This window comes from Phyllostomus hastatus, unplaced genomic scaffold, assembly GCF_019186645.2.
Source record: "Phyllostomus hastatus isolate PE091 unplaced genomic scaffold, TTU_PhHast_1.1 phas_contig_150, whole genome shotgun sequence".
NCBI lineage: Eukaryota > Metazoa > Chordata > Mammalia > Chiroptera > Phyllostomidae > Phyllostomus > Phyllostomus hastatus.
In genome coordinates, this window is record NW_025333611.1 from 31,133,614 (window position 1) to 31,151,018 (window position 17,405).

The following is a 17,405-nucleotide window of genomic DNA, read 5'->3' on the forward strand; positions in this document are numbered from 1 at the left end:
ACCCAAATTGTTTTTCCATATGAATGGCTGGTGTTGGCCCATGCTCCACAACTTAAATCCTCTCAAACAACCAACAGCTGACTTCAGTAAGTCCCCAACCCCCATACCTCTTGCTAAGGGGCCCCAGGCTTGGCACTAGCAGCAGCCAGCCTAGATTCACAGCTTGGTTTCACCTGGGAATCTTGAAGCCCAGCACAAGTAGCAGCCATATCAGATTACTTTATAGCTCATGTAGGATGGCCCGGGCATAACACAGTGAAGGGCTGACCTTGGCTTAAACCACCTGGGAAACCCCAGAGCCTGACCACCCAGTGAACAACTACTAACCATGTTGGAGTACCACCACCCTGCCTTTGCATAGGTGATCCTCCACAGAAGGTGGAGATTGGTGGTCAGTGGTCACAGCCAGTCCTTGCAGCTGACTGGCCTAGGTAAATCCCTCCCATTGACCTGCCAAGAATAATCAAGCCTCAACTATAAGAAGAGGTTGTACTCAGCTCACACGAAGGGCACACCTCAGGTGACAGGGGAGGCTATGCCACTGGACCCTACAGGACACCTACTACATTAGGCCACAATACGAAGACAGGAAGTCATAGTAGCTCTACCTAATATATAGACACAAACACAGGGAGGCTGCCAAAATGAGGAGACAAGTAAATATACCCCAAATTAAAGAACAGATCAAAACTCCAGAAAAAGAACTAAACAAAATGGAGATAAGCAGTCTACCATATGCAGAGCTCAAAATACTAGATTATAAGGCTGCTCAAGGAACTTAGTGAAGACCTCAACAGCATAGAAAAAATCCAGGCAGAAATGAAGGAGGTACTAATTAAAATGAAGAACAATTTACAGGGCAACAAGAATGCCCTGATGAAGCCAAGAATCAAATCAATGATTTGGAATGTAAGGAAGCAAAAACAATCAATTAGAACAAGAAGAGAAAAGAATTCAAAAAAATGAGGATACTGTAAGCAACCTCTGGGACTTCAAGTGACCCAACATTTGCATAACAGGGATGCCAGAAGAAGAGAAAGAGCAAGAAATTGGAAATGTATTAGGAAAAAAATACTGTATTTTCCTGTGTATAATGCACACTGCTTGTCCAAATTTTTGAGCAAAAATAAAGATGCACATCATACATGGATATAATGACTACATATAATGGGTATAATAAAAGGTATAACAATCCCATTATGATACGTGCAAAAATGTGGGTGAAAATTATACACAGGAGCACATTATACACAGCAAAATATGGTAATGAAAGAAACCTTCCCTAATTTGATGAAAGAAATAAACATGCAAGTCCAGGAAGCACAGAGTCCCAAACAAGATGGATGCAAAGAGGTCTACTCCAAGACACATCATAATTAAAATCCTAAAGGTTAAAAAGAGAATCTTAAAAGCAGCAAGAGAAAAGCAGTTAGTTATCTACAGGGGAGTTCCCATAAGACTGTCAGCTGACTTCTCAAATGAAACTTTGCAGGCTAGAAGTGATTGGCAAGAAATATTCAAAGTCATGAAAAGCAAGGACCTACATCCAACATTCCTCTACCCAACAAAGATATCTTTTAGAATTGAGGGGCAGATAAAGTGCTTCTGGGACAAGAAAAAAATAAAGGAGTTCAGCATCACCAAACCATTATTATATGAAGTATTAAAGGGACTTATTTAAGAAAAAGAAGATCAAAACTAAGAACAATAAAATATCAACAATTGAATCTAAAAGACAAACCAAGCAAACAAGAAGAATAGAGATAGAATCACGGATACAGCGAGCGTTCTGATGGTTGCCGATGGAAGGGAGACATGGGGGAATGGGTGAAGAGGTGAGGGGATTATGAAGTACAAACAGGTAGTTACAGAATAGCCATGAGATGTAAAGTACAGTATAGGAGATGGAGTAGCCAAAAAACCTACACATGACCCATGGACATGAAGAGTGGTGTGGGGACTGCCTGAGGGAGTCGGGGGTGCTGGGTGGAGGGAGCGAAGGGGAAAAAATTAGGACAACTTTAATAGCATAATCAATATAATATAATTTATAAAAAAAGATGCTCCTCATTATATGTCATCAAGAAAACACAACTTAAAATAACAAGAGATACCACTGCCTGTCATTGGAATGGCCCAAATCCAAAGAACTGAAAATACCAAATGCTAGTGAGGATGTACACTTATTCACCGTTGGTGGGAATGTACAATTGTATAGCCACTTTGGAAGACAGTTAGAAGGTTTCTCATGAAACTAAACATACTTTTATCTTACAATGCAGCAAATGTGCTCCTTGGTGTTTTGTGCGAAAACTGTGTTCACACAAAAATCTGCACAATGTTTAGAGCGGCTTTATTTATTATCACCAAAACTTGGAAACAACGAACATATCCTTCAGTAGATGAATGAATAAATAAACTATGATACATCCAGAAACTGGAATATGATTCAGGACTAAAAAGAAATGAGCTACCAAGTCATGAAAAGACATGGAGAAAATTTAAATGCAAATTACTAACTGAAAGAAGCCAATCAGAAAAGGCTACACAGTGTATGATTCCAATGGTATAATGTTCTGGAAAAGGAAAAACTATGGAAACAATAAAAAGATCAATGGTTGCCAGAGTGTAGTGGGGTGGGAAGGACGGATAGGCAGAGCACAGGGGAGGTTTAGGGCAGAGAAACTATTCTGTCTGCCGCTATTGAATAATGGTAGATACATGTCATTATTCGTTTGTTACAACCCACAGAATGTACAACAGCAAGAGTGAACTCTAATGTAAATTACGGATTGCGGGTGATAATGAAGTGTCAGATAGTACGGGTTCACTGGCTGTTAGTAAATGTTCCTCTCTGGTGCAGGCTACTGGTTGTAGGGGAGGCTGCGTATATGTGGAGGCAGGAGGTATGTGGGAATTCTGTTCTGCTCAAATTTGCTGGGAACCTAAAACTGACCTAAAAATTAAAGTCTGTTAAAAAGAAACTAAGTGAGCATTATCTTGGGTAAAAGGTGGTACAAATTTAAAATGTTAAGTGACAGAACTGACTATGGAAAAAGATTTATATATAGTAAAAAATACAGATGGTCCCTGGCTTATGATGGTTCAACTTAAGATTTCTCAACTTTACAATAGTGTGAAACCATATCCATTCAGTAGAAACTGTACTTTGAATTTTGATCTCCTTACGGCCTAGCAATACATGGTAAGATACTGCCTCATGATCCTGGGCAGTGGAGGCACACCATCAATCCTGGTCAGCCACATGATCACGAGGGTCAACAACTGATCATCTACTGTGTGTTCATTGTGTGAGATGATTTTGTCCAACTGTAAGTATTCTGGGTATGTTCAAGGACAGTTAGGCTAAGCTATGATGTTTAGTAGGTGAGGTATACTAAATGCTTTTTTGACTTAAGCTATTTTCAATTTCCAATGGGTTTATTGGGATGTAGGCCCATTGTAAGTCAAGGAGCATCTGTACTGACCAAGTTCTTATTTGTGTAAAAGTCAACAATTCATAATGGACACAGTGGGTGGGAGGGACACGGAAGCCCTTCATCCAGTCCTCACAGGAGCTGTACTCAGGCAGAATCATGACCCTTAATTTTCTTTTTTAAAAAGTAGGGATAAACATGTGAGGAAAAACTTAAGAGTGGTTGCATGGCCTATGTACTCAGTGTAAAAGAATTGGTTGACTTCTAAAATTTACTTCTGATTTTTCAATTATAAAGAATTCAGAAGAGGAGAAACAGAGATCAATAAATCAATGTGGACCCACAGGGAAAATTCCCAACCGCTCAGATTTTAAAGACATTTATACAGAAATGGAACAAGGAGGGGCCCAAAACCAAAGACACATACAAATGAATAGCAGGAAGTTGTAAGAATAGTGTCAGGAAAGCTAGAGATAAGAATGGGCCGAAGGTTGTAAGGGAAAAATTGCTAAGGACAACTAAAAAGACAATTTTGGTTAAGGTGAAAAGAAGAAAAAGGACAGCTTTGTTTAAGCTCAAGGCCAAGGATATATTGTTAACTGGTGATTCGAGGCATTGCAGTTTACCTTGATTTTCCTCTTGTATCTCTCTGTCAAAGAAAGAAAAAGAAAAAAACAAAATATGACTGACATGAGAAGAAATTTTGGTGAAAAAAGACATCTTTGAGGGCAAGAAGACTTGAGTGCCAAGTTGCTCTGGGGGCTCCACTGTTTAGTTGAGACAAACTACATTCTGAGGAACACCTAACATTCTTCACTGCTAAACTGCACTGTCTGATCTCTAGAAAACTGGAAGGAGAAAAGAAAAGTGATTGCTGGGGTGAATACAGTCCTTATTTTCAGGAGGAAGATGATAATACCATTTATTGGGTATTACCCAATGTTGTATGCTAAGATCATTACATATACTGTCTAATTCAATCAATATATTAATAATCCCTGTGTAAATATTCTATTTATTTTAACAAATGGAGAAACTTAGGCTTAGAGATCTCAAAAAGCTATCCTAAGTTGCAAAGCAAATAAGTAGAGATACAGGAATTCAAATCCAGAAATTCATGTTGTGAGACATTCTGCTCTAAATGAAGGTAGATTCTATGGCTTACAAGCAAATCAGTACAACAAAACCCCTAGGTGAATTCTAAATCTTGAAAAGCAAAGACATTAACAAGACTATTGGGGAGCCTGAAATTTAACTGTTTTTACAAACATGGAGCTCCTGGAAAAACAATGTGACAGACATACAGTCTTCAGGTATTATCACAAATAAGTATAACACACACACAAATACCATTCTTTTAAGAAATATATACAATGGCAGTATCTTCTTCTAAACTTGTGACAAACTAAAGAATTTAGGGTCTCAAAATAAACTGGCTTTTAAATCACAGAAAGGTACCACTTTATACCCATTAGGATGACTATTATTTTTTAAAAAGTGTTCACAAGAATGTGAAAAAATTGGAACCCTAATGTGGGCTGGTGGAAACGTAAATGGTGCAGCCCCTATGGAAAACAGGTTGACAGTTCCTCAGTAAGTTAAACAGAATTACCGTAACTTCAGCAACTCTACTCCCAGGTATGTAACACCAAATGAGTTACGAAGCAGAGACTCACACAGGCACCTGTATACCAATGTTCACAGCAGCATTATTCAGAATAGCAAAAAGGTGGAAACAATCTAAATGCCCATCAACTGATACATAAATAAACAAAATGTGGTATGTCCATACAATGGAATTGAATATTATTCAGCCTTAAAAAAGAATGGAATTCTGATATAGGCTACAACATGAATAAACCTTGAAAACACAGCTAGGTGAAATAAGCCAGACATAAAAGGACAAATATATATTACATGATTACACTTAGGGGACCAGAATAGGCAAATTCACAAAGACAGAAAGTAAAATGGTAGTTACTGAGGGGCACAGAGAGGGAGAATGGAGAGTTGTTGTTTAATGGTACAGAGTTCTGTTTGGTATCAAGGAAGTTCTAGAAATGGATAATAGTGATGGTTGCAAAACACTGTGGATATACTCAATATTATGTATACTTTAACAAGAGTCCCCAAAGTACCTGAAGCAAAAACCAACAGAACTCAAAAGTAAAAATAAGTCATTCAATAGCAATAGTTGGGAACTTCAATCTCCCACTCTCAAAAATTGATAGAACAATTAGAAAGAAATTTAGACAACAGACTTGAATAACACTATCAAACAACTTGGTCTAACTGAAATCCATAGATCCTATGATCCCCTATGACAATGAAATATATAATGTTTTCACATGCACGTGGAATATTCTCTACAGTACGCTATATGCTCTGCCAGGTGCTGGTGAATGTTTTCTGCTCACCAAATCCAGCAATATATAAAAAGGATTATATACCACGACCAAGTGGAATACAAGCATTTTAGGTTTTGCAGGCCACATACTCTCTCTGCCACACAGTCTTGTTTAATGATCCTTTAATAACCTGAAAACCATTCTTAGGTCACAGGCTGTACAAAAACATGCATATAACAAGTTGCAATAACTTTTAAAAAACAGAAATCATACAAAGTATGTTAAGTGCCCACAGTGATATTGAATTAGGAATTAAGAACTAAAAGAAATTTGGGGCATTCTGAAATATTTGGAAACTGATTAACGTGCTACTAAATAATCCAAGAGTCAAACAAGAAATCACAGGGAAATTTTTTAATATTTTAAACTGAATAAAAATGAAAACAAAACATATCCAAACTTATGAGGTACAACTAAAGGAGTGGTTAAAGGGAAATTAATAGTTTTGAACAGCTATGTTAAAAAAGAGGAAACAAATCAATAACCTAAGATTCTACCTTAAGAAATTATAAAAGAAGAAAACTACACCCAAAGTAAGCAGAATAAAGGAAATAGTAGTGGTTAGAGTAGAAATCAATGAAAAAGAGAAAAGCTGATCCTTTCAAAAGATCAACAAAATTGGCAATCCTTTAATTAAAGGTACCAAGAAAAAAACAAATAAGGAACAAATTTCCAAAATTAGGAATGAAGACATAACTACTAACACCCCCGCCAGAAATTAGAAATTAAAACTTTGTGCTAACAAATTAGATGATGTGGATGAAGTAAACAAACTTCTAGAAAGACAGAAATTACCAAAACGGACTCAAGAAAAAAACAATGACCCTGAACAGACCCATGTAACAACTAAAAAAACTGAATCAGTTTTTAAAATCTTCCCACAAGGAAAAGTCCAAGCACAAATGACTTCACTGGTAAATTCTATCAACTATTTAAAGAAGTAATACTTATAATTTACAAACTCTACTAAAACTAGAAGGAACAATTCCCACCACCTCCCATAAGCCATTATTTCCCTGACCCCAATGGCAAACAGAGGCATCACTAGAAACTGCAGACTAGTATCACATATGAATGCACAAACAGAAACATTCACCCAAACGTCAGTAAACGTAACATGGCAATACATGAAAAAGGCCTATACACCTTGACCACATTGGAATTTATCCCTGGAATACAGGGCTGGTTTAACATCAGAAAACCGGCTCATGTAATAAACCTATTACTAGAAAAAAAGAACAGAAAACTCCATATAGATGTAGAAAAGCCTTTTGACAAAAGTCAACAGCTCAATGAATAAAATTTAGAGTTCATTCATGATAAAACTTCTCAACAAACTAGAAATAAGAGAGAACTAGAAATAAGAGAGAACTAGTAATTTACTGGCTAGACCCTCCAGAACAGTGATGAATAGAAATAGGAGTAGATAGGCATTCTTGTGCTATTTCTAATTCTAGGGGAAAGCAATTTAGTCTTTTATCATTAAGTATGAGTATGGCTGTTTTCATATGCACCCTTTAAAAATAATGAGAGAGAGAAAAAGGCATCCAGGTTAGACAGGAAAAAGTACTGCTTTTTATTCATAAACAATATGCTCCTGTACTTAGATGACTCCAAGGAATCCACATATCACACATAAAAAACCTACTACTAGAACTAATCATTGCATTCAGCAAGCTTGCAAATCACAAGATTAATAAATAAAAATCAAGTGTATTCCTATATACTAATCAAGAATAATCCAAACATGAAATTAAACAAATTCCAATCACATAGGAATAAATTTAAAAAGAGAAGCAAACATAAAAGGCTTTTATACTGAAAACTGAGAAGATACAAATGAATAGAGAGAGATTCCACATTCATGAACTGGGAAATGATGGTATATCACCCTAAATTTATTTAGAGATTCAATGTGAACTCTATCAAAATTCAAAGAGGGTTTTTTGGAGGAGTGAAATTGAGAAACTGATACTAAAGTGATATGGAAATGCAAAGAACATAGAATAGCCAAATAATGTTAAAAACTAACAAAAGTTGGCCCTGGCCAGGTGGTTCAGTGGGTTGGAGCATCATCTCATATGCCAAAAGGCTGTAGGTTCAATTCCCAGTCAGGGCATATACCTAAGTTATGGGTTTGATCCCCAGTTAGGGCACACACAGGAAACAACAAACTGACGTTTCTTTCTCCCTCTCTCTAAACAACAAACAGCTCTGGCTGGTGTTGCTTAGTGGATTGGGTGCTAGCCTGCAAACCAAAAGGTTTGCTGGTTCAATTTCCACTCAGGGCACATGCCTAGGTTGTGGGCTAGGTCCTCGGTTGGGGGTGTGCGAGAGGCAACTGATCGATGTATCTCTTGCACATTGATGTTTCTCTACCTCTCTTTCCCCCTCCCTCCCCCCTCTTGAAAAATAAATAAATAAAATCTTTAAAAATACATAAATAGGTAAAAATTTAAAACCAAAAAATAATAAACATATCCTTGGGTGATGATTAAAAGAAAACAACGAAGCTGGAGAACTCATGCTTCTTGTTTTCAAAACTCAATACAGCTTTAATAATCAAGACCATGAGGTACAGATACACAGATCAATGAATAAAATTGAGAGTCCTGAAATAAATACTAACTCATATAGTTAACTGGTTTCTGAAAAAGATGCCAAAGCAACTCAATGGAGAAACAATACTGTTTTCAACGAACACTGAGTGCTAGGACCAACTGGACAGTCACGTGCACGAAGATGAATTCAGACCTCACCACGCGAAAAGCTGAGCTCAATAGGAATCATACACCTAAATTTAAGAGCTAAAGCTATAGATAGAACTTCTAGAAGAAAATGCATTAAGAAAATTTTCATGACCTTGGGATAGACAAAAATTTCTCAGATGCAAAAGAAAAAGAGAATAATCACTAAACTAGACTTCATCAAAATTAAAAACTTTTGTGCTTCATAAGATACTATTAAGAAAATGAAAAGACAATTCATAGATTGAGAAAATATTTGCAAATCATGTATCTGATAAAGGACTTCTATCCAGAATATATAAAAAACAAGTACAACTCAATAAGACAGACAATGCAATTTAAAAATGGGCAGAAAATTTGAATAAACATTTCACCAAAGAAGATACATGAATGGCTAATAAGTACATAAATATGTTCATCATCTTTATTCACTAGGGAAATGCACGTTAAACCCACAATAATATAGCACTTTATGCACAGTAGAATGGCTATAATGATAACAACAACAAAAAAAAGAAAATAACAAGTGTTAGGAGTAAGAATGGAAAAAGGTACTGCCACTTTGGAGAAATTTGGTTGTTTTTCTTAAATAGTTATTATAATACCTATCATATGACTCAGAAATTCCACTCTTAGGTTATCTACCCAAGAAAAACAGTGTCCACATAAAGATTTGTATGCAAATGTTCATTAACACCACTGTTTATACTAACCCAAAAGTGGAAACAATTAAAATGTCCATCAACTGATGAATGGATAAACAAAATGCGGTACATCCGTACAATGGAATACTTATTCAACAATAAAAAGGAACTACTGATACATGCAACAACAGGGATGAACCATGAAAACATGACACCAAGTGAAAAAAGCCAGATGCAGAAGAGTATACGATTTGTGATTCTATTTATATGAAATGTTCGAAAAGGCAAATCTATAGATACAGAAAACAGAGTTGAGGGTCTCTGAAGATGGGTTTGGGATGAGGACAGACTACAAAATAGTCACAAGAGATATTTTTAAAGGATTATGGAAATATTCTAAAACTCCATTATGGTGATGGTGTAAAACTTTGTACATTTATAAAAATCAATAAATCATACACTTAAAATGGATAAATGTTATAGCTATAAATTATACCTCAATAAAGCTGTTTTTAAAGAGCCAAGCAAAGAAAGGAGCAAGAACAAAAAAATTAATATGGTGAGTATTTCTCTTACCTCTGCTGGATATACTGGGCATAATCTGAGGAATCATATTATTGCTTGTGTCCATGGGCTGGGAACCATCTTGACCCATCTGATCATCTGGTGGCATATAGGCAGGAGGTGGAGTATCAGCTGAGAGAAGAAAATCAGACAAGTTAAAGACTCAAAAGACTCAAGTCTCCATCCTGCCTGAAGTTACTGTAAAAGAATTTAAAAATTCTTAAGATTACCAGCAGGGCTCATTACTGAGTATCATGGACACACAAAAAAGCAGGATGCTATCTTAGGGCAAGAGAAAAGGAAAAAAGACAGCACAACCACTTGCTACTGAAAATCTCCTGTAAGCCCACATATATTTGGACAATCCAGTAAGAGCAGTGATGAAACTCACTAAAGCAGAATTCAAAGTCAAGAATTTTCCCTTTATTTGCCTAGAATCACCAACTCGGAAAAACTGAGAATACTGGAAATGACTCTGCAGGACACGATTATCCTCATATGCTTATGTATCTACAGAGACACTTTTAAATGACCAAACTCATCACATATTGTACATTGTTATTTAAAACTGGAAAATAAAGGTATGTTCTTTCAAAAACTGCCATCAACACTAAGAGCAGCAGTTTGACTAATTTGTCTGATTTTTTTTGCAACAACCTAAAATGGCTAGATAATTCTCTCAGGAAACTGAATGTTAACCAAAAAGTCTCTTGAGTTCCAACACTCATGGCTGAAATTCTTTGCACAATCTACAGCTATACTTCTTTGTCTCAGTAACTATAAATACTGAATATACTTTTTCTTTTACCCCAAGGTTTGTACAAGATACATTTAGAGACAGAATTATAATCAGAACTGAATCTAGGACAAAGTATAAAAACTAGCTTTTGAACAAACACCCAAAAGCAAGTTAAACAGTTGGTACTTAATTCCTCTTTAAAAAACAGCCCTCTGCATCAATTGATATTTTGCAGCAGAGAAGCCACAAAGAATATAATGACTCTGCCTGCAACAGGCATTCAAGTATTTGACAGTGACATAGGATGTGTTGGTACACTACATTAATGAAAATTAAAAACTTGATAAATTATAATCTACTTGTCTTTCTCCAGGTAAATCAGTTCATCAGTTTTTTCATTAAAGAAAACTGGAATTCATTTTAACCTTCCAAAGTCTAAAATGATTTGACAAGCAATGTAGTAAAGCTAAAAAAGCAGAGAGTTTAAAGTCAAAGAAAGTTGGGCCCCTATTTATTAGCTGTGTGACTTTAGGCAAGGTACCTAAACTCTTAGAGTCAGGATCAATTTATTTTTCCACCTGGGAACAGGAATAATATCTACCTCACGTGCTGTTCTGAAGATTAAATTTAATGCAATGTTTTTCATCACAGTATCAGTTATATAAAAGTTAATCAATAAATGGCATTTAGTATTATAAATTATATAAAAATATTTAAACAGATGGTATCTGCCAAAATGAAATCCCAAACTCTCCTGTAAATCAAACAGTGACCAAAGAACACAGAATCAAAAGTAGTTAGCTCTTGGCATATAACAGTTCACCTAAAGGGCCAGCAGTATAACAACTGCTGATTCTCAGGGAGTCACACTTCGTATCAATAAAATGAAGTCTTACCTGGCAGCTGAAACGGACTTCCTGGTCCAGAGCTTGCTGGGGAGTTGGGGTAGGTGCTGCTGGCAGGCGAAGGAGGATAGGGGCTATTCGGAGATAAGGGGAAAGGAGTGTTGTTGGGCTGGTGGAAAGAATCAGGAAAAGTTGCGTTTTGTGGCATGTGCGGTTCATTGTGGCTCAGGTTTCTAAACTGAACCAGAAGGCTGTGTTGCGGATTGAATTCATTGTGACGAGGCACTAATACTGGAGGTAAGACTGAAAGACAAAAATCAGAAGTCATCTGTCAGCAATGACTAAAGCAAATATTCCATGCATATTAAAGGTACATAGAGAAGATTCAGGTAAGACCATAACCCTCCCTATTAATTCACTTTTAGGAAGGCCTGCTTTGTAGAACCTTGAATCTATTTGTATAATAACGAACCTAAAATTCTCTAAGCATTTAGCATTTATAAAGTGAGAGAAAACCCAGAGAAGATACCACTCCTGGTTCTGTAAGAGATAAGGCATATTTTAAAACAACAGTAATACAGAAAATTTAATGCAATGCGAGTTCAACAAAGGTGAGTACTTCTAACTGGCAATGACCACACAAAAGGTTGTGGAAAAGACAGTATCTGGGCGGACCTCAAAGAACCAGGAAGATTTCACAGGGGAGTGCCAATGGTGGGGAGAATCAAGGAGGAAGTGGGGAGACTCCAGGAGGGAGGTCAGAAAGAATAAACAGCTGGTCTAGCCACTGAACCAGGAAACAAGAGGGAGAGACTAAAGTTAAGGTCAGCTATACAGATGTCTTGAAAGCCTCCGTGTTTCCAACTTTGAACATTTCATGTTTCTCAGTTTGAGAGATCTCACATTTTATGTTCTTCAGTAAAGTTTTCCCCACTCAAAAGTTTTCCCATGTAGAATCTTTTATTCAAAGTCAGTTTTCTAACCAGGACCATAATGAAAATATATACAACAAAGCCCAAACATTTTAAGAGATGTATTTTTTAAAAGATAAACTTTTTGAATAAAGCCAAACATTCACTTTCTTTAAAGACCCAAGAGCTAAATCACACACAAGTATTTGATTACCTTTCCCCATAGAAAACAGAAAAAGACCTATTTCTTTAAACTCTCACTGGACCCAATCACGTTTTACAACTTTCTTATATTTGTCAATGTTATTTCGTTTCTGAAAATCTCTTTGGCTCTGACACTGTTAGCGTCAACAAAATCAAGGTTTTTCAGTTAACTAGGTCACACTCCCCTCCCAGAAGCAGGATGAACCTGAGGAATCGAGAGGCTCTTTAACTTGTATTGGTTTTTGTCTGTTTTTATTCTACTGAACTAGTGTTGTAATTATGTGGTTACCATCTGTTTACAATGCTTTTATTCTACTGTGTATTACCAACGGCTGCCCTCCTTGAAGAACGAGGGACAGCTGCCACCGGAGAACAGGGAGGGCGCTGGACAGCAAGAGTGTCCGTGTTTAGCTAGCAGCAATCTGAAAGACTTAGTAAAATAACTCCTTAGGAATTCAATCTAGTAAGGATTTCTTTACTTTTTTTTTAAGACAGAGCTAAAAATCACTGACTTCTCCCTTACTTGTATATCTATACATATTTTTTATTAAATATTTTATTTTTAACCCCTAAAAATACATGGGTAGTTTAAAAAGATATATGAGATTATAACAAAAACAGCAACTTCCAAGCCTCATCCATACTGCTTCCAGAGACAAAAAATATAAACTCTTAACCATTTTTTCTAATACTTTATGTACCACTAAATAATGTTTATATTACTATTATTGAGTTTATGATATTATTTGTAGACTTGCTATGACAGTAAATGAAGTGGCTATCTTATATCATTCTATCCCCTCCCCCTCCCCCACAATAAAGTTACATTAAAATTTTTTGGTTAAATTAATATCTAGTGTTAATATTGTATATTAAGATTATTCCTTTTGAGCTAAGTATGTACCATGATTATATTTTTTCCTGAACAGTGCTTTTACTACAGTTAATTATTGCCTTGTTCCTTTTCTAGAAGTCCAACAGACCTGTCAAATTCCTATGAACATTATCTTCTAGATACCACAAACACACTCAAAACTCATGTTTCCCCTGGATCCTCCATCCTTCTGCTAAAATCTAGACTGGCTGCTACTGAAGTCTCCTACAAATCTGAAGTCCTTGGACTTCGCTTCCCTTCTCCTTTCTCCTGCTCGATCTCATTTCCTAAGCCTGATCTCCTTCAATTATCTTCCTAAGAAGTGGGGTATAAGGAAGATAAATTTTGAGTCCTTGCACATACAATATACCTTGCCTTTTGTTGGTCTGCAGACAGATTCCAGAATACATAACTTTTTGTCTCTGAATTTAGGGGGCAATACTTTATTTTCTTTTAGAATCCAAAGTTCCATTGGAAATACAATATTCCCATCTCAATCCTTTCTACATGTTTTGTATTTTCTCTCTAGGAGCTTTCCGAATATTTTTTTAATCCATGATATACTAAATTTTCACATTTGGGTATTTTTTTATCCCTTCATCTGGTTATTCAGTCACTGGGCCTTTTCAATTTTCAGTTCTGGAACTTATCCTAGTAGTATTTCTTTAATAACTTTTCGCTGCCATTTTCCCCATGCTCTATTTCCAGGATTATTATTTTATTAGAATGATATTTAACTTGAAGCTCATTCTGAACCAGTTAATGTTTGAATCTAAGCACTTTTCATACGTTAACTCATCTAATCCTCATAATAAAACCAGAGGGTAGATATTATTATTCCTGTTTTACAGATGAGGAAACTAAGCCACAGAATGGTTATATAACTTGCCCATAGTCACCTTCATATACTGATAAAATTAGGATTCAAACCCAGAAAGTCTGGTTCCAGAACCGTCTTAATCCCCAGACAACTTTGCCTATTAGATTAAACACTGGGCCACCTTGGTTGGCCCTCTGTTTCTCTTTTTCAACTACCTTCCATCTTCGTAGTACTTTCTCACTCTACTATATATTAGCAATGTGATCTTGTATCAGTTACTTCCCTTGGTTTTCCTTATCTGTAAACCTACTAGGTTTTAATTTTGTTGTTTAAAGATTTTACTTATTTATTTTTAGAGAAAGGGGAAGGGAGGGAGAAAGAGATGGAGAGAAACCTCAGTGTGTGGTTGCCTCTCCAGCACCCCCCACTGGGGACCTGTCCCATAACTCAGGCATGTGCCCTGACTGGAAATTGAACCAGCGATGCTTTGGTTCACAGGCCCATGCTCAATCCACTAAGCTACACCAGCCAAGGCTGTAAACTTACTAGGTTTTACAATGTTAGTACTATTTTCTAACCCTATGAAGAAATAACCTCATAATATTAAAAAAGTGCCTGGTCCACAATGCTCAATAAATATTCATTACTATTACAGTTACTACTACCTCCACTTTATTAATACTGGAACCATAAAGTGATCCATCTTATATAATAAATGCTTCACTTGCTTAAGCATACCAGGGCTATGCCCTAAGTTTTTTCTATAGAGTGAATCATGGCTGAGAAAATGGATTATTTAAAAAAATACGACATTTCTATTGGGAGATTGTTGATCACACAGTGGCTATTATAATACACTAAATTCCTAGACCAGCCTCCTGGATATATCAAGCTAGGGGATTTTTCAGACTATACTTCTCTATTAACTCCTCACATCTTCCTTTCTTCATCAATTCCTAAAGGCTACAGATCTCCTTGGATTCAGTAAGGAGATCTGTACTCACCTCAAATACCAGTTGGCAGCTCTAAAGCCCTTAAACTGAACTTCCCCTGGCAGCACCTCACTGCTATTCATTCTGCCAGTATCCACATCCAATGTCTGTTTCACAGCCTTGTTACCATCCTGGGCTTATGTTATCCCCACGTGAAACCCAGTGTGGCACATAGACTGCAAGGTGACCGCCGTGTTCCCACCTCTGTGTACCATTCTTGCAAAATCCTCTTTGAGTGTATTACCTGTGACTTGCTTCTAACCAACAGAATATGGCAAAAGTGACAGGGTGCATGTGGTAACATTCCATAAGAATGTAATACCCTTCCAGCAAGAAGACCCTATTTTTCTTGCTGGCTTTGAAGAAGTACACTGACAAGTATGTGAGCTACCTATGAAGAGGTCACGTGGCAAACAAATAAAGGCAGCCTCCATGTGACAACCAGCAGGAATCCAACAGGTGGCAAGGAACCGAATCCTCTGAACAATCACCTGAGCTGGCAAGCAGATCCTTTCCCAGCTGAGCTCAGGAGACCCAAGCCCTGACCAACAACACTCTGACTACAGCATTACAAAGGACCCAGTTCGGCTCAGCCTGGACTCCTGACCCACAGAAACTGTGAGATAATAAATGTGTGTTAAGCCATTTTTTGTTATGGAGCAATAGATAACTAATGCACCCAACCAGTATCTCACCATATACAGTTCATTCATAACAAGATATTATTTACAGAGCATCATCTATGAAGTGCCAGGTAATACTACTATTCTAGCACTGGGGATGCAGCACAGAATGAGACTGAAGAAGGTCCTACTCACTTCAGCCAATAAACAAATATCTAACATGACATCAAGTAATGATGGGGGTATTTGAGCAAAGACTGAATGGAGTAAGAAAATGTGCTGTGGAAAGATCTGGAAGAATAGTACTCAAGCAGAGAGAACAGCAAGAAAAAAACCTAGGTACAGGAGTATGGCAAGTCCAAAGAACAGAGGAAGTCTGGTAGGTCATGTAGGGTCTTGTAGAAATCTGTTCTAATTGTGATTGAGAGCCTTTAAAGTATTTTGGGCAAGAACTGACATGATTCAATATATACTTTTAAATGTCACTCTGGCTGCTATGTAGAAAACAGAACGGGCTGGAGAGGGAGGAAAAGTGGCAGAGAGACCAATAAGAAGACGACTGGAGGTGGACCACGACGACATGCTGCACCGAAGCAGCGGTGTTCCGGGTGGCGAGCGCTGACATTACCGAGATATGTTCTAAAGGCACAGCAAACGGCGTCTGCTTGCAGCCCAAACACAGGCGTTAAGGGAGAGAAATAGAAGATGACTTCTAGGTAGCAATTACATAAATATTGGTGCCATTTACTTCAATAAGGAAAACTAGAGGAAAAAAATGGCTTGGTGGGAAAGAATCAGAAGTCCTACTTTGACATTAAATATGGTATGTTTATTGGGCACACTCAAGTGGAAGTATCGAGTAGGCAACTGGACACAAAAGTCTACATCTCAAAAGAAAAGTTGACTGTGGTTCTAAATGTTAGCCTGAGCCTACAGATAATATATGTCTCATGTTAGGCATGAGACAGCATGAGAGCACATAGAAGATAGATACAGATGGAGAAACTGTCCAGGGACTGAGTCCTATGAAAACAGGAAAAATAAACCAGCGAAGAGCCTAAGCAACAACAGCCAGGAAGGCAGGAGAACCAGGAAACTGCAAGGTTTCAGAAGCCAATACGGAAAAGCCTTGAGGCCGGGGGAGGAGAACAACTGTATCAAATGATGCTGGGAGGGCAAACAAGAGGATGGAGAATGCCCCCTCTCTCCTGGATCATTAGTGATGCACAAATGGCAGCAAAGACTAACTGGAGGGGTGTCAACAAAGAATGGAAGGAAAGTAATGTGAAGATAATAAAAGTGGAGACTTCTCTAAAAGAACTAGAGGAAACAGAGAAGAAGATTGGGTGTAAGAAGGTATAAATGAGGGCAAGACAGGAATCCTTCAACTTTTACTTTAGGATGGGCAGCATTATGACATGCTTATATGCTGTCACAAAGAGTCTAGAAGCAATGAAAACTGTATCATCTATATATAAAAAGCTGAATTCAAAATCCAGTATTCCTTCCAAGATTAAAATGTTTAGGAAGGAAAACACAACAATGTAACCTTTTAATTACTAAATCCAGTTAAATGCAAATCAGGAAAAGATAAGTT

At 37.1% G+C, this 17,405-nt stretch overlaps 1 protein-coding gene across 2 annotated transcripts in view; it reads right to left on the reverse strand.

Moving 5' to 3' along the window:
• Window positions 1–17,405, reverse strand: part of SMAD5 (SMAD family member 5) — a 57,635-nt gene that overhangs the window by 11,776 nt on the left and 28,454 nt on the right. For both annotated transcript variants that reach the window (XM_045820628.1, XM_045820619.1), the window contains exons 4-5: window positions 11,436–11,687; window positions 9,813–9,932 (exon numbers count right to left, since the gene is read on the reverse strand). In XM_045820628.1, the coding sequence (XP_045676584.1) occupies window positions 9,813–9,932; window positions 11,436–11,687 (372 nt within the window). The remainder of the gene's footprint in view (window positions 1–9,812; window positions 9,933–11,435; window positions 11,688–17,405) is intronic.